The sequence below is a fragment of the Salvelinus namaycush genome, chromosome 20 (genome assembly GCF_016432855.1).
Source record: "Salvelinus namaycush isolate Seneca chromosome 20, SaNama_1.0, whole genome shotgun sequence".
Lineage (NCBI taxonomy): Eukaryota > Metazoa > Chordata > Actinopteri > Salmoniformes > Salmonidae > Salvelinus > Salvelinus namaycush.
The window spans coordinates 49,728,048-49,753,132 of record NC_052326.1 but is presented as its reverse complement, the minus strand read 5'-3'; the positions used below and the strand labels follow the sequence as shown (position 1 = coordinate 49,753,132).

Below are 25,085 nucleotides of genomic sequence, written 5' to 3'. Positions count from 1 at the left end.
GACAGCAGACCTTCATCTCCCGAACCCCACATCTAGAAAAAATACCCCCCTTCCATTTGTTTTTGTAAGACACTCCCCTCACACCCAAGCAATAGACCAGCTCACTCTAAATGATCTTCTGTTTGCCTAACACACACACACGGTTTAAATAAGTTCACCCCATACACTTCCCTATGAGCACAAGAAGTTAAATGACGTATATTGGGTTAAAAGAATGCTGAAAATATGTATTTTTGCTCGAAAACACACTGAAAATACCTATTTCGGGTTGAAAAAAATGTTTCAAAAATGTATTTTTAGCATCTTGTGCTCACTGGATATAGAGCTACACCTCACTCTTCCAGCCCTTTTCTGGCCCTATATGATGTCAGAGGTAGCTGCTTTTAGCATCATATCAAATATAACTCAGAGACTTGGCTTCCCCCTCTCCGTGGCCCAAATAACTTATAGAGGAAAGGTTCAGTCCACTTTCATATCAGCCAGAAAGATTATCAGTCAATACTCTGAAATGAAATAGGGTAAGATAGCGCCCTCTGCTGAATAATTTGCAGTTAGACATTACTGCCCAGCTCCAACCACTTTTGTGTTATTCATATCTGCCTTTTGATCAATTCACTAGTTTAAAAAAGAACAAATTCTTATTTACAATGACGGCCAAACTTTAACCCAGATGACGCTGGGCCAATTGTGCGCCGCCCAATCATGTCCGGTTGTGATACAGCCTGGAATCGAACCAGGGTCTGTAGTGACTCCTCGAGCACTGAGATGCAGTGCCTTAGACCACTGCGCCACTCGGGAGCCCTAGTCACTCGGCTATGGAGTCAAAGCATACAGAGGGTTAGGTGAGCTGGGGTTGTTCAGTGTGGTGTTTGTGCCTGTGTGTTTAAGTGTCACATTCATCCGATTGTGGTTTGTTTTTACGAGGGGATGTTTTAGAGTGCCATCGAGTCACCTACCTGTAAACATGGAGTAGCCTTCCAAGACTGAACGGTGGAGGACTGAGGATGTTGACATTGTGTAGCTAGTCGTGTATATCACCCTGTGAAACCACAGCAAAGAGAGAATATCGAAAAGCTCCTGCGGCAAACCCTGTTCATCACGTGCGGAGATGACCACCGTCGAGAAAGACTGCTACCCACGGTCATGGTCGGTGGTTAGAAGAGACTATGGTCATTTTTTAAATCCGGGTCAGTCATGAACGAAAGAACCACAGTTGGAGGAAGATGGGAGAGAAACAAACAAGCCTCCCGTGACGACATAGATCGCGCTTCATGAACTTTGACCTCATTTTGAGCACTCCGCAACATGTTTGTTTTTGCTCACGCATTGTCATCATATTTATACTTGTCCCCTTTCCCCTTTCTAAGTGGCTATGTGTCCTTTCCAGCTCCAGCCACTGTTAGTGCCAAAAACAAATAAGGCTAGCTTGGTTTTAGATATTGACACGTCGTTAAACTGTGAGGAGCGTTCTTAGCGGAAAAGTCGTCTGACAGACGAGCTGGGGCTCTTTCTCAATTGTCTTTCCTCAATTCCTGCTGTCCTCTTTCCTCGATTCCTTGTGTTTCCTCACCTCCTTGGACAGAGAGACAAGAGCTGTGTTTGAATACTCATACTAATCATTTGTGACGTAAATTGAGTGTATAATGTGCTTATTGGTCATAGTATGGATATAGATAGTATGCCAAAAGTTCCCGGATGTCGTACTCCATTCGTCAAAATACGAAGTATACATGCAGTGGACACTATTTCAGTGCTTTTAGGGCCCATAATGTAATAAAAAATAAAAAACGTTTTCAGATTTTAAGAAAATGGCGGAAAATATGCAGCCGAAGTCCCAACGAGAGCGGATACAAATATGACAAATGTTAACTGTTGAGCAATGTAATAAAGTAATGACTTTTCCAGTAAGTTACCTTACACGTTATGTAGGCTGACAATTTGTTAGCTACGCTGTCCTTACGAACCGCATATAATAATTTTTTTAAATTTAACTACGCAAGTCAGTTAAGAAGAAATTCTTATTTACAATGACGGCCTACCCTGGCCAAACCCTAACCCGGACGATGCTGGTCCAATTGTGTGCCGCCCTATGGGACTCCCAATCATGGCCGGTTGTGATACAGCCTGGAATCAAACCAGGGTCTGTAGTGACTCCTCTAGCACTGAGATGCAGTGCCTTAGACCACTGCGCCACTCGGGAGCCCCATCATTACAGCAGTATGTACCCGTATGTTAGCTAACGTTAGCTACCTAACGTTAGTTGGCTACTAATACATCAAACTTGCTAGTATATTAACTATATGCTATCTAACTAACTCCCCAACATTTATTGACTTGATTATTCCCATCATTGTTAGTTTAGCTAAGTGGTATAGTTGTTGTGGGTTCTCAATGGACATGGTTTCGTAAATTCGCTCTGGCTATCTACTCCGATTTCAGAGCGCTCTCCTCTGAGTGTGCCAGAGCACAGAATAACTGATGAATTTACTAACGCTCGACACCAGTTCAATATGGCCGGTGTCAGTAAACATTGTCAAAAAAGTGTAATTAAATTGTTGCCAGTGTAACGGATGTGAAATGGCTAGCTAGTTAGCGGGTACGCGCTAATAGCGTTTCAATCAGTTACGTCACTTGCTCTGAAACCTAGAAGTAGTGTTGCCCCTTGCTCTGCAAGGGCCGCGGCCTTTGTGGCGCGATGGGTAACGATGCTTCGTGGGCGACCGTTGTTGATGTGTGCAGAGGGTCCCTGGTTCGCGCCCGAGGTCGGGGCGAGGGGACGTACTAAACTTATACTGTTACATTGATGCTGTTGACCCGGATCACTGGTTGCTGCGGAAAAGGAGGAGGTTGAAAGGGGGGTGAGTGTAACGGATGTGAAATGGCTAGCTAGTTAGCGGGTACGCGCTAATAGCGTTTCAATCAGTTACGTCACTTGCTCTGAAACCTAGAAGTAGTGTTGCCCCTTGCTCAGCAAGGGCCGCGGCCTTTGTGGCACGATGCTTCGTGGGCGACCGTTGTTGATGTGTGCAGAAGGTCCCTGGTTCGCGCCTGTGTCGGGGCGAGGGGACGGTTTAAAGTTATACTGTTACACCAGCAGCACACAGTTACCAATGCTCTGGATAACATGAAAATAGCCTAACCAGCTCTGCTAGGGCTAATAAAATGGTCAGAGTGAGGTGTTCTCTCATTTGTGTCTGGAAGTACTTAGCCAGTTAGCTTGGGTGCTTGACTGCAGTTGGGACTTCAGAACCCGAGCGTCCAGTTACCTCTCTGAAAACTCTGAATTTACAAACAGACAATCTGACAACGCTCTGAATTTACGAACGCCAAGAACACATTCTGGCACTCCAGATTGAATTTGATAACAAACCCGAAGTCGTAAAATGTCTAGCTTGTAACGCTAACAAGCTAGCGAGAGGTTGCATAGTAACAGCAATAACTTCCGGTAAACAGGCAAAGTGCTAGTACGCTCAACTGAAGGGATACCGTTCGTTTACAGTATACTAAAATGAACTTATAGTATGTAGTATATTGCTAGTATATTAAGTATGTAGTATACAGTATGTTAGTATGGGTATTCGAAAAAAGCTAAGGAATTGAGGAAAGACCATTGAAAAAGAGCAAGGGGGTGATTATAAGCAGTGACATCATCTTTGTCAGGCACCTGATCCCAGTGTGGATCACTGTAAATAGTGTACAAGCTCTGACGCGTTGTTAAGTATGACTGTAGTATTTTTGTGACTTACTAAAAAGCTTCTAGTGGAGAAAATGTTCCTTCTCTCAAAGGGTCGGCTCCAAACTGCTTTTGGATGGTTTAGGCTCCTATCACTATGGTAACTGTTGCTGTATCCTTGATGAGTATTGCACTGCACTGTCCGCCACTGTTCAACAAGTGATTTAAAAATGTTATTTTTCCATCTAGAAAACAAAATGTTTTTTATGTTTATAGACAAAAGTTAAACATATTTATATAATACAGATATAATTACAATTATTGCTCAAATATATATTATGTTGTTTTGACAAATTTAGATATGTTCCATGTGCCATATAAAAAAATATTTTTAAATGAAAAATAGATCTATGAAAGTATAATATTGATTATATTACAAAGTACAAATTGTACATTAGGTTGATGCGTTAGCGTGCAACTAACTAGTAATAGATGTACAGTGATTTAATGGAAAAGGGTTCCACAGCTATGAAACTCACCCTGTCCATAAAACGGATCTCTTTGCAGTAGAATCCAAATATGTGATTTTGTATCCACAGAATTGGCACAGATGTGAGCCAATATTTATGTCCTGACAATGAATGGATTATTAGCGAATTAGAATAAAACCTTATAAAGTGCATTTTGAAAGGAATGTGCAATACCTGAAATTTGGTCTCACATATTCATGTTATTTTTTTTACCATATATTTTATGTAGATTTATTAATATAATCTCACACTGACCAAGGACAGCTATCATCATGTTTTCATTTTCTGTTGTGAAAGAAACTGTTTTTGGTCACTTGAACTTGTATTAGAACTATAAATATAAATATATATATATATACAATAGAGAGAATAAAACAATTGATTAAACTAGTTTATATAGATATTGAACACAGTATTTATGTTTAAAGTGTCGTTTGAAAGTCAGACTCAGATGTTGTGAATGCTGCTAGTATTATTAGATTTATTTGAACTGTAAATAAACATGTCTAAAGGAACATATATACAAAAGATATCAGAAAAAGAGGTAGGCATATATAGAAATACATATCAGTGCTGGTGGTTTGTCTCCTCCAAGACAGGACCCGGCTTTACCTATTAACTATTGGCCCGAGAGTCTTTCTGGACAGGAGTCATTGTCCGCTTTGGAGGAGAACTCTCCTGAAGATATTATACAATATTTTGTGGCAATACTTAGCCCATTAGGGTGCAATGTTTTTGGAGAGTCTGGGGGCAGTCCCCCCCTTTATTTTCCCCTCTCTTTTCACAAATGGAATGGCACTCGATGATCCCATCCCCTTATATTCACATTTATTCTAGAGGAACTCTGAGCCCAGACTGCAGGTTTGAATGTTTTATCGAGTTGAATTGACAACAGTAGTGCAAGAAAGTGTTGTTAGCACTTAAAGTTAAGTAAAGTAAAGTTACTTGTTTTACATTTTGATTGCGCTGACTGAAATGTTAACTGCGATGGAACAAAAGTTCTCTATCAGTTACATCATATCTCTTACTAGAAAATACTCTGGCCACTGATCTGGCCGGCTGATCTGGCCGCTGATCTAGTTTTTACAAATGGACAATACATTATTATAACTCTTTCCCTTACTTAATATGATGTATGATTCTCTCCTATTATTACACAATTTGATTAATAGACACTCGTATCAACTTTCAAAATATGTGGCTATTTGGAGATCTTACTAGAACATTGCCTGCATTGACTGAGCCTTTAATTGAAGAGTTTAATGCCAAAATGCTATATAGCAATTTTCAGAAATGTTGGTCAATTTGTTTTTATTGTTTAAAGAAATTATGAAAGAGATTGGTGTGTTTTTTCACTATCTAATCATGACATGGGGTTGTTCAATGAAAAGACATGTATAAAATCTATCACTTGATGGTTTCATTTCAGAGAGACAAATAATCATGTATTTTGGCAAAATGCTAAATTACCGCCTCACTCTCATAGAAATAAGTAGTACTGCTAGGTTTAACACAGTCAAATGTAACAAATACTACATTTTTTAAATAAATGTACAAATGATACATCTGTGACATCAATATATATATTTTTAAATATAATAATTAAATACTTGTAACACATTTACATTTTACATTATCGTTTTTTAGCAGGTGCTCTTATCTAGAGCAACTTACAGTAAGTTCATTCATCTTAAGATAGGTGAGACCACCACATATCACAGTCAAATATACAGGATATGAACATTCCATTCCAGCTAAACAATGGTTATACTGTATTGCATTTGGCAAAAATAAACACATTTTCATACACATCTAAAATCTATGAATTAAAAAAATCTGAGAACAATAATATTTCACACACACATAAAGGTACCCATAAGAAATAGTTTCTGATGAAAAAACACAACTGTGAAAAATTGGTGTATGTAGCATTATGGAAATAAACTCTGCAATTCTATCTATAAAGAAACAATTTTAGATGTTGGTTAAAAAAAGCATTCATTGGAAATTGTCAATGTGTTTTATAATTACTGTTTGCATGGTCTTATGTGGGAATATTTGTTTCAGTGCTTTATGGTGTGATGACTTACATGAACAAGGCAGGTTGTTTGGAAGGGGAACGTCCTCTAGCAACGCTAGGGCTCCATTTGGGAGAGATCCTGAGAATGATTTCCTCATGGTTACGTTGCTAGTTAAACATAGAAAAAAAGTATTTTGGAAAAAAAAGTTTGAGTTCACAATATTATTACTTGTCATATTTCAATCTTGATAAATTAATGTTGGTTAACGTAATATGATAATATGATAATATGATATGATTAGTTGAATGGATGGGCCATAGAGATCATTTTGCTTTGTATATAACGCTGCAGTCAAAGACACTGTAGCCAACGATGTTGTGCTTTGTTGTACACTGTTTTATCACTGTGGACAAAGTCTTAGCGTTTTGTAAAATTATGTGCAATATTGTTTTTATTTGGATAACCGCTTTTCATTAACACATTAACAACTGACAAGTTGGCGTTCTGCTCATCAGAATGTTTAGAACCAGGTCTTAAAGTTATCGTGTGTTTATCTCGACTGTGGTTGCTGCGACAGAGAAACACTTATTGTGATTGAAGGTTTGAGGACCTAATCAGTGTTAAATAGAAACAAACTTGCCCAGTTTAAGCACTGATTCAGAGCATCCTCCTGTGGTATAAGTGAGTACTGCAGCCAGTTGGCGTACATCTGTGAGAAAGACAGAGCGGGATACATAGATGAGATTTCGCCATCACTCTGCAGTTTTTCACTGCAATTATATCCTACTTGTTAATTTTATTTTCGTCCAATGAGATTTCGTGGAGATTTGTAACCCCCCGGGTCACAAATCTCCACCCACCCCAGCCCTGTACTTATACGTATGTGATTTCAGTATAATTCTGAATATTGAATCAAAGAATATAAAACAAGCGCTTCCACTTCTGGTACTGGCTCTGCTTGGACGGCTTAGAGGTACCTCGGGAGCACCAACACAGATATAGCTATCTCATCTAGGGCAGATACACAAACCACTCCTAAATCCGACCGTTCGCCTGCACAATTGTAGCATGGGACGAGTCGGCTGGTGATCATTGTGAATGATTCTCCATCCTCGAATGGATATTAAGGGCTCCAAAACATATCTGCTCCTGTGTTAAAGAGGTTGTCCTTTCGAGGGGACACAAAAAACGACGAAACAAAGAAACCACAAATTGGAGTGTAGTGCCTCACCATAACCGTGGTTTTAGTCAACAAGACTGAACTGTGATCCCCGCCACAACCAAAGTCTGTCACCTACTTATCCCGAACCAAACGTGTTTATACACTTCAAATGGGTGATTATTGTGTACGTGATAGTGTCCATGCTGTGCAAGCAGAGCCCCATTCCAGGTCTGTTGTGTAACTCAATGCATGCACATTATCCTGAACAAGGTGTAGTACTGAATATATTGAAGTGTTTGTGGTATACTGTGTTCTGTTCATATTGTTTTAGTTAGATCGACCCCTTTCTTTAGACTGAATGGATAACAATTGTTTGCATCTAAGATAAATGAATATATCAGTTACAGGATTCTATTTTTTATTCACTTTGTCAAAGAGGTCCCTCCACATCTTATATCAATTGTTTCATATAATATATATATCTGCAGATAAATGGATTACCAAAGTATATTTCAGTTAACACTTGTGAAATTATGTACCACTGAATTAAATGCAAACTCAGATTAGATGACAAATCATCTTTTTGCCTTGATTCCACACACAGAGCTACACCCCCCCCCCCCTACAAAAAAAACAAAATACACCATTGTTTCAAAAACAAAATATTTTCAGATTTTGTCAAACAAAAAATGCAAAAGGTAAACATTACAAAACACAAACACTTAAAGACAATGATCATGTATTTGTCCAAATACTACAAACATCCAATGAGCCATGACCAGCATTCTCCATGTTCTTCTAATGGTCTAGCTTTCTGACCCGTAAGCTTCTGCTATGGTGTCAATCTTAGCATGAATGTCCCTTTGAAACTAATTACAAAACAATTACACCAATTCAGATCAACATAAAGCATTAAAATACATTTTTGGTTTGTCGTCAATTCCTGTTGTGCAAGAAATGTTGTATAAATGTTTGGAAAAGGAATGGCTGTAGATAAAGAATATATACAACTCTTAAATCACCAAGTGAACCTGTTTTTCCCTTCCAAAACCTTAATCCTCTTCCTTGGTACTATACAAGTATTCTGGTAGAGCAGTAGTGTTCCTGTGTTTTCAGTTCTGTGGGTGTGTGTACACAATGTGCACTTGTAAACACAGGGGGGGTTTGGGTAAGGGTGGGAGGGGTTCTGTGCATAAACCCAAAACAGTTAGTGTCAGTGTTAATTTTGTGTCAGTGTTAAATATTTTAAATAAAAACTATTCTCTATTGTGTATCATGGTATATTAAGAAAAAAAATAAGTTATATGTTACATCTCTATAGCTTCTGGCGATACCTGTTCCATTTTATAGATTTGTCAGCACAAAATGCAATAAACCAATACCATTTTATTACAGCTTTGTTTGCGAGTCATTGGAATAATGATCTTTGGCCGGGTTTTAAAAGGGAACGTTCCCACATACACAGAGATTCCATTCGCGCTGCATGTTAGCTCACTCGGAAATTGCCTTTAAAAGCTGTATAAGCATACAACACGCTATCTGATTGAATCCCGGCCTTGATGTTTGAAACTACTCAAGGAGTACGCAATAACCACACAATGTCACATTCAAAAATTGTTTATTTCAGGAGCACTGCTAGTACAATCACACAGGAAGTTGTATAAAAGTTTTGCTGTGTAGAACTAGCCCACACCGACACCAGATCTAGCCATCAAACATTGTGGTTGAGCCGAGAACAAGTTCAGCACAATCCTGAATATCTTCGGACATGCAATTAACTTTTTACAACAAATCACACTAACCAGAAAATGGAGAGACTGGTTACAACCGAAAATGTCTGACTTTCAAATAGTCTTACCAAATAACCGAGGTCTGTCATTACAATACCTAGGGTAAAAAAGGGTCCTCTAAAAGCATTTACAAATGCAAAAAAAAAGAAGAAGAAACAGAAAATATCAGTCTACATCTACACATTTCAACTGTGGTAAATTAATTTAACAAAAGCTGCTTTGCAGACTCGGGGGTTGGGTGTGGTCACATTATGAGGGGAATCATCAGTAATGGCGAGGGTACATTGCCATGGGCGGAGGCTGACCCATGCCTTGACCCATGCCTTGGCCCATGCCCTGGCCCATGCCCTGGCCCATGCCCTGGCCCATGCCCTGGCCCATGCCCTGGCCCATGCCATGACTTGGTCTGGGGGATGCCGAATTCCCAGCATTTACCAGGTGGTTGAGAGAGGGTCCGCTTTGAATGAGCGTGTCAAGGGCTTTCTGGACGCTGGGGTTGTCGAAGTTGATGCCCGCTCCCCCTGAGACAGGAGGTCTCTGCCCCCCCTGAGGGGCAGCCATGCGGCCTGTGGGCGACCCATAACCTTGGTGGATGCCGAGGGGCACCGGGCCCGGGCGCATGGGAGGCCGGGCACCCATCATGTTGGGGACTTGGGAAGGTGTGGGGACCATTTTGGGGACAGGAGAGGCTGAGGACATGGGGAGGCCTGTGGACTGGATGCCCATGGTGGAGCCGTAGGACTGGGGGACCATGGCGGTGCTGGCAGCGGAGGCCGATGCCCCGGCGCCGCTGTTGAACAGGCTGAGGATCTTAGCCTGCAGCTCCTGCTGGTTGTTAGAGGTGGCGTTGGGGGCCGGCGGCATGCTCATGTGGGTAGAGTGGGCACTGTGTGGGGGTGGTGCGTGACCGGGATGGACTGCAGGGGGCATCGTCTGGGCCTGGAGAGGAGGCTCGTGGGTGGCTGCCGTCGCCGGGGGATGCGCTGCTGCAGAGGAAGAAAACAGTCAGTGTTCTTCTGTTATGAGTTAAATTCTGTAAACTACAGTAAATGGGGCAAAACCCAGCATTGGCTTAGGGGACCTCTTTCAAGCCCAACTTGAGGGCAAAGTTGAGAAAGCCTTACCTGCAAGTGGGTCGGCTCTTACGATGCGTTCCCTCTTGACCCTCAAATACTCTATAAGACTATCCAGCTCCTCTGGAGTCAGGAACCTAGGACGTCAAAGACAGAAGACGCACTTCATGTCAGACACATGAACAGCCAAAGACCACTATGACACACAATCCCAACTGCACCATTCCGAGCCTCTCTCCTCATACCGGTTTGGGTGGGAATTTACAAAGAGCATTGTCATGTGTAACATCAGCACAATGATAAGCAATGAGACAGTCTACAAGAGAGAGATGAAGGGAGACCAGTGGGAGAAAACGAGACGGATTAAAGTGAAATGGAAAGAGAACGGGCTGTTAAGACAGTATAATATACAGTATTGAAATAAGGAGTGTGTGTGTAAAAAGAATGACTGACCTGCCCTCAGACAGCAGAGTGATGGCAGGAAGCAGGGTGACCGGGTGGCCCTCCCTCTCATGCTCCCTCATCAGCACATCGTCAGCCATCTTGGCAGCCTTCTGAGCGATCTCCTCACGCTCCTTCTCACGATGTTCCACCTTGAAGGAGTCATAGTTGTGGCCCACCAGGACCATGGCATCCTCCATGGGCATGTTGCGATGCTCTAGGAGTTTACATTTTTTTTTGAAGGCAAAGAAAATAAATGAGTAATTTAAAATGTAGGATACAGGCCTAAGACATGGCAGGGCTGTGACTACTACTAAGTGTAAAGTAGTTTTTAGATCAGCCTTCGCTCATCTAGTTTGCATGGACTTCTTGTCAATAGACTGTCAAAGAATTTTGGGCTCTTGGTTATTAAATACTTCATCGGCGCAATTGGGGTACTGAAATCGTCCACATTTCTTTCAAGTGTATATTAGCTAGTTACATCTAGTTACATCTGGGCATGTTTTTAGAGTACGAGTCATTCATCGCTAGCTATTTTACCTTCCTGTGAAGTGACTGTAATAACTGCTAGCGATGAATGACTAACAAACATGAGTCTGATCAGCAAGTGGTTGTCTGCATTCAACTGTTTTAGCATTTTGACTTCCTGCTTTTGCTCAATTTCCCTTCACGGCAAAAGTTTATTGGACATCACAGTAACTGTGTGGGATTTGACAAAAGGTCAATTGATTCAGATGATAAAAGCAGTTTGTAACGTCTTTGTGATTACAGGCAATTTCACAAGGTATGTTTAGATACATATACACACACACACATACATATATATATATATACATATATATATACACACACACATACATACATACATATATACACACTGCTCAAAAAAATAAAGGGAACACTAAAATAACACATCCTAGATCTGAATGAATGAAATATTCTTATTAAATACTTTTTTCTTTACATAGTTGAATGTGCTGACAACAAAATCACACAAACATGATCAATGGAAATCAAATTTATCAACCCATGGAGGTCTGGATTTGGAGTCACACTCAAAATTAAAGTGGAAAACCACACTACAGGCTGATCCAACTTTGATGTAATGTCCTTAAAACATGTCAAAATGAGGCTCAGTAGTGTGTGTGGCCTCCACGTGCCTGTATGACCTCCCTACAACGCCTGGGCATGCTCCTGATGAGGTGGCGGATGGTCTCCTGAGGGATCTCCTCCCAGACCTGGACTAAAACATCCGCCAACTCCTGGACAGTCTGTGGTGCAACGTGGCGTTGGTGGATGGAGCGAGACATGATGTCCCAGATGTGCTCAATTTGATTCAGGTCTGGGGAACGGGCGGGCCAGTCCATAGCATCAATGCCTTCCTCTTGCAGGAACTGCTGACACACTCCAGCCACATGAGGTCTAGCATTGTCTTGCATTAGGAGGAACCCAGGGCCAACCGCACCAGCATATGGTCTCACAAGGGGTCTGAGGATCTCATCTCGGTACCTAATGGCGGTCAGGCTACCTCTGGCGAGCCCATGGAGGGCTGTGCGGCCCCCTAAAGAAATGCCACCCCACACCATGACTGACCCATCGCCAAACCGGTCATGCTGGAGGATGTTGCAGGCAGCAGAACGTTCTCCGCGGCGTCTCCAGACTCTGTCACGTCTGTCACATGTGCTCAGTGTGAACCTGCTTTCATCTGTGAAGAGCACAGGGCGCCAGTGGCGAATTTGCCAATCTTGGTGTTCTCTGGCAAATGCCGAACGTCCTGCGCGGTGTTGGGCTGTAAGCACAACCCCCACCTGTGAACGGCGGGCCCTCATACCACCCTCATGGAGTCTGTTTCTGACCGTTTGAGCAGACACATGCACATTTGTGGCCTGCTGGAGGTCATTTTGCAGGGCTCTGGCAGTGCTCCTCCTGCTCAAAGGCGGAGGTAGCGGTCCTGCTGTTGGGTTGTTGCCCTCCTACGGCCTCCTCCACGTCTCCTGATGTACTGGCCTGTCTCCTGGTAGCGCCTCCATGCTCTGGACACTACGCTGACAGACACAGCAAACCTTCTTGCCACAGCTTGCATTGATGTGCCATCCTGGATGAGCTGCACTACCTGAGCCACTTGTGTGGGTTGTAGACTCCGTCTCATGCTACCACTAGAGTGAAAGCACCGCCAGCATTCAAAAGTGACCAAAACATCAGCCAGGAAGCATAGGAACTGAGAAGTGGTCTGTGGTCACCACCTGCAGAACCACTCCTTTATTGGGGGTGTCTTGCTAATTGCCTATAATTTCCACCTGTTGTCTATTCCATTTGCACAACAGCATGTGAAATTTATTGTCAATCAGTGTTGCTTCCTAAGTGGACAGTTTGATTTCACAGAAGTGTGATTGACTTGGAGTTACATTGTGTTGTTTAAGTGTTCCCTTTATTTTTTTGAGCAATGTGTATATATATATATATATGACAAAAGACCAAAAGTACCATACTGTTGCCCCTGTTCTTTCGACAACACTTACCTACGACATTAGAAAAACAACCCTGGGTTTCAGCTTTAACTTATTACTGCCTCAACACTAGGCAATCAGGTAGGTACATGAGTTTGACCAAGTGTCAAGAAGAATGCATCTTAAACAAGTACATTTTACATCCCTTCAAAGCTTAAGTTGAGCACTGAACAAAAAATGTCCACCTGTCATTCCCCCCCAAAGCAGGATTAAGACGCTGCACTGATTCCAGTCAGTCCCGGCAGCAGAAACCAGAAGTCTTACCTTGGGGTGTGCCGAAGAGGATGTTGACTGTGCAGGAGCGGTGCACCTGGTGCTGCTGAGTGATGATTATGGCGAAAGGGGTGCGCGCCCGGCTCACGTCCTCCAGCGCCTGGGTCAGGGACACCTCCGTGTTGAGGAAGATGAGGTCCACCACCATACCCAGGTCACGCACCTTCCGCCCCACCGTCTCCGCATACTCCCTACTGCAAGGACAAAGTGGATACTACAGGAAACACGCCACATGCTTATCCACTCATGTTTACAATAAGATGGCTACAACCAATTTGCGAAGAAGATTACTATGGAAGGTCTTGTGTGACAATTAGGCTGTATGCCAAGGGTACACAACTTATTTGTCAAAAGGGCTGGTGTCAGACATTGACTTTTTCCCCCCTTTTTTTTTTTTACTAAGACGACCACATTAAAATTGGCCCGTGGGCTGCATCTGGCCCGCCCTGCTGCATGCATAATCTTTAAACAAATACACAGACTCAATTCACACTTAATCTGAGGGGTAATGTGGAGGATTTAATCATGGACTTACTTTTGTGCCTTGTTGACGACAATGACTGAGCAGTCAACTGGACGCTCCCGGTCATACTGTCTCTGGACCTCCTCATAGTACTGACGGTAGAGCTCGTTACGCCGCCGCTCCTCTACCCGCACGCGGTCATCTGAAAAAGACCAGTCTTTACATTATTTTACCACTGACAGTTCAATTTGTATACAAGTTAAAGGGATAGTTCAATCAGAAAGTATCTATTAGTATTTATTTCATTTCAATTGTCTGCTGTTAAAAGGAAAGTTTGAGATTATAGCAGAAAAGCAATTTTCTACTTACCCAGTCAGATGAACTCATGGATACCAATTTTATGTCTGCATGCAGTTTGAAGTAAGTTGAATGTAGTTTCTGGGACGAGTTGATGAAATCAGCTATCTGATCCCATTGACTTCAAGTGATTGTTAGCAATCACTCCAGAAACTACATTCAACTTACTTCAAACTGCATGCAGACATAAAAGTGGTATCCGTCAGTTCATCTGACTCTGGGTAAGTAGAAAACAGGCTTAAATTGTCCAAATCGCAAACTATCCCATTAATACCATAAAAGTGTGGCAGTCAGCAGTCAAGATGGAACACTTAGTACCAAGCAAAAACTAATGCCGTTTGTATGCATTTAAGAGTATTGATTTACTACCTTTACCTTCAGGTTCTCGTCGGCCGTTCCATGGATCCCTGTACGGGTCCTCCTTCTTGCGGTGGTGCTCATCTGCGCCACCACGGTAATATCGATCATAACCCTCCTCTCTGTAATACACAAGTGAACAATCGTTGGTTAAAAGTTGCTTGGAATAGGGCAGAGAATGTTCCTTCAGGATGGCCCTTTGCCAGACCGGTCACCTGAATGTGGGGTCTCTAGGGTCTCCGCGAGGTTCACCGCGAGGGTCTCCACGAGGTTCACCCCTGAGATCCTTGTCCCTGCCCTCGGATGTGCGGTAGCGGTCAAAGTTGGGGTCTCGCGGTTCGTGATGGTCACGAGGGTGCCGAGGCTCACGGCCAGGCTCCCGTGAGTGCTCTCGGCTACCCCGGTGTGCACGAGAGTCGCGCCCGTGCATAGGCGAGCGAGAGCGAGGACGGGGCTCCCTGCCTTCTCCATAACCTCCATATGGATCCCTGGAAGAACAAACAAAGCCTTAGTGAAAAATGTTGGATGATTGGGTTACTTTAACATAATGGTTTGGTTTTAATGTCAACATTAGAATCAAATTTGTTAATTATTTAGAACGCACACAATAAAGCAGTGAAGGCGCTCCTCTCAAGGACTCCACGAATTAACGCATAATTTCCCCTTGACATTGGGGAAAGTGTGATTCCACGACGAAAAAAATGTGAAACCCCCCCACCTAACATTTATCACAATGACCTGATGGCCGGTGATGCTCAAATGCTAACAATTCCAAGTCACAGCAGAAACGTCTTTCCACTGAAATTGTCCTTCCCATTAACATAAGTCTTCGTAAAAACTTCCAGGGAGTTCAAAATCATATTTAAACGCAATGAAAACCTTAAATTAAAAATACCTGACATCGGGTTTGCTCGAATTTGAGAAGTGATATATCACATGAAAACGTACACATGCTCCATATTAAAATGTGTTTTTGATTAAAGGGTCGTGTTTTCGGAGGTAAAAAATTAATTTATAGAAATGCATTACTACTCGAGTATCAAGCATTCTCAAGAGTGCCTACCAAGCAAATCGCCAATGAAATCAGCGTACGCAAAACACAACAGGAAACACTTGAGACAAAAAAAATTACCACACATTAAAATATTCTTTATTGTCTATACAGATTTTTGTTAGCTGACAACTGACACCTACTTTCAAATGTTTTTTGAAAACGGGCTAACTAGATTGAAATAAAAGACTTGTACTCAAACAGAATATAACTGATCACAGAAATATTTTTATATTGTCGATGTCGATATTGCGTATCAAAGTCAACCGTTTTCCAATTATGAACATTGATTAACTATGCAGAAGCAGACATGACATCTAAAATCAGTCTTATCTAGACCTCAGGCGTTGCCAGAATCGTCCCACAGCGAAATTACATGGTGGTTGGGGGCGGTATTAGTCTAGAACAACATGTATCTGTTGGCCATTTTTAAGCAGAATTTTAAAAAGCCAAAATCGTTGTGCTCAAAACATAATTCAGCTTGTCAAAGTATTGAGACCGATTGTTTCCCATCGCAGACAATAATCGATAATTAAGTTTACTTTATTGCCATGCTGCTGACAACACAGCCGAGCCGATCACAAGGGTGAGGCATGGCGTAGCATTTGTTTAACCGTCCGGGGAAGCAAGATGGCGCCGCATGTACCGGTGATATTTTATGCTGAAGAGCTTTTAAGCAACTTCCTTTGAAATGAACGGGATGCCATTTTTATTGTTTTGTCTAGTTAAATATGGCTCAGAACAGGGAAATTGCGAGAACAAACATCTTTAGAAGACAAAGGACACAGAACTAAATTCAGAATGTTGTTTTATTTCATGATTTTTTTTGTGTGTGTGACGTGAAATATGTTACCGCTAACTGAACACAACGCCGAGAAACTCTTAACGAGCTGTTTTTGCCAATGTGCTTCGGGGCAAATGACATGAAACATATTTTACCAGAGCAGCTGAAACGTTGGTACTTCTTCATACCCCATTAGCGTTACTTTACCTTCTTGGAGGGCTCGGCCGGGATTGAGCTTTATTCTGTCGCTGTCGCTCCGCTGCCATATTTATAGCTGAAAATAAACCAATCAAAAACGTTCAACATGACATTTACAGATATTAACTCAATGAAGCGAAAGGTTTTAAGTGCCATGAAATGTAACCCCGCCGCTCACTTTCCCGATCCATAAATTGAGTTCCAGATTTCCAAGCATGAAAATCCAAATTGTTCCAAAAAAAAAAAAAAAAAAAAAAAAAAAAAACTAATTGGACGAGAGGACGAAAATGTTCCAGGTTCCAAGTTGTCTTTACATGGCTTCCCTTGTTATATTGCATGAAAAGTTTGATGGGTATTTTTTGAAGAGAGGATGATTTCCATTTTAGTTGAGAATGAGAATCATCTGGGATGCTTTGACTCAGCTACTAAAATAAAATCAAGTTGAGATGAAGCGTTCAAAGGAAAATCTAACTGTTATGTCAATGAGAACATTAACACTACACTGATGACACATAAAGCCGAACACGTTAATCTTCCACTCTTAAGAAGCATTGTGTGTGCGTTCTGAAGTCTGTTCAAATTTGCAATATTTCTTCCAATTGTTCAAAGACAATTAAGTGTATCCTTCGGTAGTCAAAAGACATGGTAGCAATTTCAAGTTTTAAATCATTTATTTTGTTTAAATGTCATTGCAAATGCGGAGCTAAAATGTAATGTATACAACAAAACTGTTCTTGGTTGGAGCAGACTAATTTTTCAAAATTACATTGTATATTGCCCCACTTGCTAAACATTCATAGTTATTCACAAAACTACAGTTTTATAACTTAAGTAAAGCTGCTAAATTGTAGTCTGAGGCTTCTGCTGGGAATACATTGAGCAATTTAAAATCCAAATATCTAAATAAGGCACTGAATGTTATTACAGCGATTCAATCTTGACCTAACACTTTCAGAAGAGGATACATACTGTGTGGTGGAAGACCCCACACTGCACAATAGGCCTACTGTTTAACTATGTTTAATCTCTAGTGGACAAACTACATAAACATAAATGGTACCGTAGATCTGTCATGATACAACGGGATGCATGACAAATCAAACAGGCATTAGTTCTGGTGACTTGGTCAAATCATGATTTTGTAGGAGTTAGCATCTTTAAAATTTCAGAAGGGGGCGGGGCATTTGGCCCATAGATTTGCGAAGAGAGGGTGGAGCTCATCGTTACGGTTCCAATCTCTTCGCTTAAACACATATGGACCCAGAACATACAAATCAAGCATCTGACCAATTACGCAAGACTTTAGCTATGGGTTAACTGAGAATACTGTAATATTAAACTGATATATGCTATGTGATTTCAAAGAAATGGGAAAACCCCTTATTATAGCAAATATTGAGAGTGCTGGACAAACAGAAAAGTATTAAATTGGAGAACTTGGTAGGCTGTTGTCTCCTACTGCACAAGTCTTCGTAGCTGACCAGGTCATCCGCTCATCATGCATTTCTATGGGCTAGTGCAGTATTTTGGGGGGAATTTGAACACATTACCTGTCACACTGCACGAGCAATGACAGGAAAAACATCCAAGGGTCCTAGTGTTGTCGGGAGTACGTAGGAGCAGTTAAGACGTTGTTCTCGCCGCCGACCTTAAGATTTCACTCTGATCTTATCAAATGATCTGGGATGAGTTAATCATTCTAATATCGTACAGCGTATTCTCGGCATTACAGTGACAGGAACACCATGACAAAATTGCTCCCCTTCAGTAATTAAGACTGTTAGCTGGACAGTCACATCTAATACAGTGAACTCTTACCTATTTTATAACCTTTATAAGGGCGACCATTTTGTCCCGCCTTTGCAGCCTCTGCATCCTCAACACGTTCAAACTGCACAAATCCGTACCCTTGGAACATGGACAAGGCTGGAAAAAGGAACATTTTTGTTGTTTTGATTTCATATAAAGGAAACAAGGGCCAGGTTTAAAACTTATGATTTCCTCTCTAAGGGTAGTTTAATTGATATTATAAAAAAGTTATGCATTGAAATAGAAATGTACAATGTTCAGAATTTGGTTCAAGGTTACAAAACTTTATCCCAAAAATGTTGTGATTCTTTAAGATGAATCTACATTTGAATTGATCACAGCTTTATCTTGGGCAAGTTTAATATTAGGCTACTGCATTGTAACCAAAAACAATACAATCGTAATTAGGCTAGATAAGAGTTACATTTAAAAAATGATGACTCCTTAAATTCAATAAGACGAATGATGCTCAAAAATTGAGGATGAAATGTGTATTCCTTCCTAGTAGGTAGCCTAAGTACTAACCATGAATCTTCCCGTAGGGACTGAACAGTTCCTCCATGTCCTTCCTGTCCATCAGTGATGTCGGTAAATTCCCCACAAAAATCCTCCTCTCCATATCGCGGGGATTTTGGCTGTTGGTGCATGAGCGAACAGGGCCAGATGGCGATCCACTGCGGCTTCTTCTGTGAGACATGGCGCTACTCGGCTAGATCCCAACCTTAGTGATTCTTTTCTTTGGCGTAAATTTTTTGGAGTACTGTTCAATTTCCTCTTTTTTTTTGCGCGTGTGCTCAAAAGTTGTTTCCAAGGTCCTAAAAATGTCAGCGTGGTAAAGAAAAAGAGAAGAGAAATCCCATGGATCAAATGTTTCAGCACAGCAGAGCCCCAAATAGTTACGCCTAGGTTGCACTCTAAGGAAGAGAAAACAAATTCCTACGAAATTCAACAAAATTAGGACATGACAGTCATTCAATGCCCTCTTTGTTGCGTTTGGTTATTATGATCACAACTGTTACTTTGAGAAGCTCTGATGATATAAACTGTTGAATAAATGAAGGGTGAATCATATCATATTTTAGGTTAGTCTTCTTTGAATGCAAAGAAGTTGCCAGTCTTTCAGAATGATTATTCGGATAATTAAGTGTAAGTTCTGTATATCCGCTGAAAGACATTCATCCACTTGAAATACAATGACAACAGGCTGTAAATCAAAACAGCTGATTCCTTTACAGAAAAGTTTGGGCAGACAAGGCCGTCCTGTAGTCAGTTTTTTGGTTCTTAGGAATGAAATGTCACCATCTGCAAATGTTTGATTAAGATTCAGAACAGTCAATATGTTATAGCTAGGCCATAGCATCTACAATAGCAAAATTCCCTACAGGGATTTAAAAGCATAGGCCTAGACTGGAGGGAGTTTCCACCAGATTGGGGGTTGACACAGCTAGGAAAGGTTACCGTAAAGTGTTTTCTGGCGTTGTTAAAAGGGCTAAAAACTAGGGCTTGTACACCCTTTGTAAGCAATGTGTGTGTTGGCAAGTCATGATTGGGCTCTTCCTAGCATCTTTCAGTCCTAGCAACCCTAGGTTACACCTGTACTCGTATTCCTCCAGAACAACTGGTTAATATTTCAGACAAATAATTCCCTGTATTTCTTTCATGTAGGCCACCTCATTTATATCTACTGGTCCTCCATTACCGCTACTGTTTATTACACAGAAATTGAGTGGTATAATTAGCTACACTTATCCAAAATATTTACAGGTCAGAGTGAAAGTACACACATACGTGTAACTGGAGGCAATGGATATACCTTCCTCCCGGCGTAGCCATCTGGCTTAATGCATATGCCTTCTAGCTAGATAACTAACGTTTGTTAGCAGGCAAATTAACTTCTAAACTTCAACCATCCTTAGTGTCATATGACGTTATTGCTTGCTAGCTAGCTAACAAAATAGCAAAACATTTACATTGGCAAATTGCTGCTTTTAGCAACGCTGGTGCAATTACACACTTGGCGTTGCAAAAACACATAACAATTCAAACTTACTCTGCCTGTGGTTGGTCCTTATAAAAAGGGGGGGTTAGACAAAATAGGTAAAGGAATGTATTATTCAACAGACTCAAATGTGGGTCTGTGGTAGACCCACTTCCACTCGGCTTACCTCATGTCAAAATAAAAGTCCTGCGTGTGCTTAATATGTTCGGGGGAAAAAGGAATAACTTGTGGGGGACCAACTTGAAATGTAATTGTATTTAACCTCTGGCATCCCGTGGACTGCTCAGTTTTTTGCAGCCCAACTTTAGTGTGTAAATACACCAGCACTGCTAAAGCAGCTAATAGACCTCGCCGGCTTGTAGTCCTTAAAACCCGAAATTAGTTACCTCTGGTTCATTCAGCCATTCCTATGGGCGAAACGAATGTTGTTTTGGCATAAACGCCAAAAATAAGGTCAGAGGTTAAAACAGGCTTAGGAGATCTTCTACGTTTTGTTCTATGAGATAATCAGTCTGTTACCATGAGCTTTATTACATATATGCATCAAAATAGGGCTAGGTATTTTTTTTACCATCTACACCGGTATAGATGCACAGACCGATTTGCGTTTTTTTACTTTACCTTCTATAGCGGTATTTCAATGTTTGGTTTGTTAAATGTGATAAGCCACTCCGTTTATAGTTTACGCTACTTGAGTCATCTATCTTCCTCGCTCACCAAGTCTCGCCCCGTCACTCAAGGAGCGCAGTTGTTGCTCGACAACAAGATCATTTGCCGACGTTCACTCTTCAGTCTGCATGGTCAATGAAGCAGATGCATCAATATGTTGATGACAATGATGCTGCGTTCCACTTTGCTTCTTAATATAAATCCACAAGCGTTCTATAATTACACTATCAGTTTGTGTATCTTACAGTCTGCAAACTGCTAGTTTATATTTTCTTAGCAAGTTGTGGCTAAAATAGATTGTTTGCCGCTAATGCTAACATAGCTAGCTAAGACATCCCGATACCAGTGATTGTGTAAGCCTAAATCAGCATGTTTGTGAAACAGTACCTTCTAAATCAGAGACGTATAGGCGAAGCACGAATGTTAGCTACATGAAGTATGAGAAAACATTTAATGTATCCAAAGATTTTAGGGTCCCACTCCCCTGGGAAATACTGACCAACACTTTTGTTCCTACCCTGTCACAATAATGACTCCATAGAGATCCTTTTAGTATTCTGTTCCTAATTCTATCATCAAAACCACCCTGGCTTTCTAATTCGTTGTCATGTCAAACATTGTATTCAAAGTATCCACTAGTATATTTAAAATTAGAATAACCATTCTATTTCCATGAATCCAACAGTTCACCCAAGTTTTTTGATCTAAACCGCAAGCCAAATCGCAATATTTGTTTAAAAATAAAGCCTAGACTTTTTTTGCCAATATCATGTAGCCCTATATGGCAGTGTGGAAATTATAAACTTTTGGTTGAGGTTTGATTGAACAGTATAAAGAATCAGAATGGAGAAAGCCACCATGAAATTACATAAAATGTACAGTATGTGTTGCTACCAATGATTTATATAAACCCTGGATTGCTGATCCATAATGGCACTCGTTAGAAATGCAGCTGCCCATAGGAATGAACGGAATTGTAAAGTATTTTATTTAAAATGTTTAAAGGGCAAAATTATGTTGTTTTAGTGGGGACAGTTAGATTAGTACCATCAAAAAATATATAATCGAAGGAAATGTTTCATGTTTAGGTCACATATTTAAAAGTATGCATTAAAGATGTCCAATAGAATAAACATGGCAAAAAAATGGGACTTTAGAAAATACAATTTCTAAAGCTTACAAAATATTTTTTGCAACGGTGGGAGAGCGCCAAGATGGATGCGTGGTGGCTTTCAAACAACTCCCCGTCAGTCATCTAGTGTGTGTGTGTGTGTGTATGTATGTATATATATAAATAATTGGTTGCCATCCTACGGTCATGCACAACTCAAAGCAAATTATAAAACTTATTCCAAAATATAAAATACGAAAAATATCGTGATATATTTGGGCCGCTCAGCACTTCAAAATTCACACCTTAAATGATAACGATTATATCATCGAATAAAACGTTAGACATATGTATTAAGCCTGTGTTTATCCAAAAACCATCCAAAACCCACTTAGCTTTTGACCAACGAGCCATGGCGGAGTTAGTGCTTACAAAAAGACGCCATTAATATTGCTCTCTGTTGGCGGGAGGCTACAGCAAGCTTGTCGTCATTCCCTGACTGGCTAATGCTGGATAACGACAGCTAACTTTATAAACGTTAGCGAGCTAACGTTACTGTATTTAATAACTAGACTTAATGAATCACTGAACCCAAAGCAGGTTTCGCTAACTCATTAGCTAAAGTAGTAATGTTAACTAACTAGTTCCGCGTTAACTACCCTACCTCGACTGACTAACGTTAGCTAGCTAGCGTTACTTTACAGCGCTTGAATGAATGACGGCGGGCGTAGGCCTAGCTAGCTACATATCATGGCCCACTAATATCCAAGAAGATGCTAACACGGGACTAGCGATTGTTCTGCGACGGGACGCCATGTTGGCTAGCTTGGTCAGCTTAGGGCGGTGAGATAACGGTAACTAGCTAACTGGCTGTAGCTAGTCACTAACGAACACGGTGTAGTTTATTATAATCAGCATCGTACTCCTACCTTCAACATTAAGGTTTCCAAAAATCTGCAGTGCTTTGATGTCCTCCAGTAAGTTCTTCTGACCACCCGTAACAGCTTCCCCTTCCTTCTTCGCCACACAATAATGGCCGTCTGACTTCTTCTTGTGTGGTTTTTAAAGCAATGGGCTCGTGCCTCGTGTTTGTATTATGTCAATACTGCCATCTGCTGTATAGGAGGTCTTGTTGCAAGGTCAATTTATGTTTTAATGCGTAATAATACAATAAACACCTATCTGAATTCTTCAGTGCTACAATGTTAAACGTCAAACTCCATTATCTTATAAGCTGAGGTTGAACTGATGGACAGTGGACCAGCAGCAGTCAGTATGTAACCTGACACCACAGGAGGTGTTGATGGTACTTGTGTAGAACAATAAAGAAAACAAGCTCCCTTGTCTTCTCCTGAATCACCCCAGGGTGCCGGTGAAGAGCTGGCAGGCCTCCAAAATAGACTAAATGTGCTTATAACATTTGTTCAGGGTTTGGGAGGGCACTGGGTAAGCCATCCTCACATGAAACATAATAGCCCTGGCCTATGTCTGCGGGACAGAGTTTATTTCACCCCTTGGGGCAATTATATATATTTTTACATGCCATCCACCATAGCCCTAAATTGTTAATATAGAGAGAAGCACATCATAGACCAGCACTATACCAGCACTATATGTTTTGTGTGAGGATGCGGGATGTTAAGATTTTTTTTCTCCATTTATACTGAACAAAAATATAAACCCATGTTTGATGATGTGAAATAAAATATCCCAGAAATGTTCCACAGACACAAACAGCTCATTTCTCTCAAATGTTGTCCACAAATTTGTTTTCATCCTGTTAGTGAGCATTTCTTCTTTGTCAAGATAATCCATCCACCTGACAGGTGTGCAATATCAAGAAGCTGATTAAAAAGCATGATCATTACACAGGTGCACCTTGTGCTGGGGACAGTAAAGGCCACTCTAAAATGTGCAGTTTTGTCACACAACACAATGCCACAGATGTCTCTCTGGGGGGGGGGGGGGGGGGGGGGGGGGGGGGGCATGCTGACTGCAGGAATGTCCACCAGAGCTGTTGACTGAATGTTCATTTCTCTACCAAAAGCCACCTCCTACGTAATTTTTGAGAATTTGGCAGTACGTCCAACCGGCCTCACAAACCGCAGACCACGTGCCCAGGGCCTCCACATCCGGCTTTTAATTTGGACAGGAAAGTATAGAAAATTTGATCTGTTAAGGCAGTTAACCCACAAGCGGTTAACCCACTGTTCCTAGGCCGTCACTGTAAATAATAATTTGTTTTTAACTGACTTGCCTAGTTAAATAAAGGTTCAATAAAAGTAATATCCACAGCTGTAATAGGAGACATTATTTTAGAAAATCAAAGGGGAGGAATTTTGAAAAAATAAAAGGTGTACCTTTTACAAGAGAAGTTAAGGAACCCACCACACGTATCTGTAGATCTGTAGCTCATATGGACGGTGAAATATTGAACACTTGTCCTATCACAGGAAATATTCATGTAAAATCAGTTAAATACATAATTGCAATTCTAATGGGTGTACTTTGGAGAGGTGAGAGGTAACATTTTTTTAAATTGAACTAGGCAAGTCAGTTGAGAACAAATTCTTATTTACAATGACAGCATAGGAACAGTGGGTTAACTGCCTTGTTCAGGTGCAGAAAGACAGATTTTTAACTTATCAGCTTGGGGATTTGATCAAGCAACCTTTACGGTTACTGGCCCAAAGCTCTAGCCACTAGGCTACCTGCCATGGTTTTAGATGTATATGACATTTGGACTGGAAGCTATAGAAAATTAGCTCTGTATGTGAACTAATAACTACAACTATAATAGGAAAAATGGGGAGAAAA

At 41.1% G+C, this 25,085-nt stretch overlaps 1 protein-coding gene across 6 annotated transcripts; it reads right to left on the bottom strand.

The window, feature by feature from the left end:
• Positions 1-8,987: 8,987 nt before the first annotated feature.
• ncoa5 (nuclear receptor coactivator 5) lies at positions 8,988-23,311 on the bottom strand. 6 transcript variants are annotated; one of them, XM_039016495.1, is made up of 11 exons: positions 23,198-23,311; positions 19,015-19,304; positions 18,499-18,606; positions 16,690-16,756; positions 14,863-15,135; positions 14,660-14,769; positions 14,006-14,135; positions 13,462-13,664; positions 10,703-10,907; positions 10,301-10,386; positions 8,988-10,162 (listed from the first exon to the last, which is right to left on the bottom strand). In XM_039016495.1, the coding sequence occupies exons 2-11, from the start codon at positions 19,184-19,186 to the stop codon at positions 9,441-9,443; spliced, it is 2,076 nt and encodes a 691-aa protein (XP_038872423.1). In that variant the 5' UTR covers positions 19,187-19,304; positions 23,198-23,311; the 3' UTR covers positions 8,988-9,440. The 6 variants fall into 6 exon arrangements, with proteins under 6 accessions (XP_038872423.1, XP_038872424.1, XP_038872425.1 ...); XM_039016496.1 differs by having other exon boundaries at positions 8,988-10,159; XM_039016497.1 differs by having other exon boundaries at positions 14,666-14,769.
• Between the last annotated feature and the right edge of the window lie 1,774 nt (positions 23,312-25,085).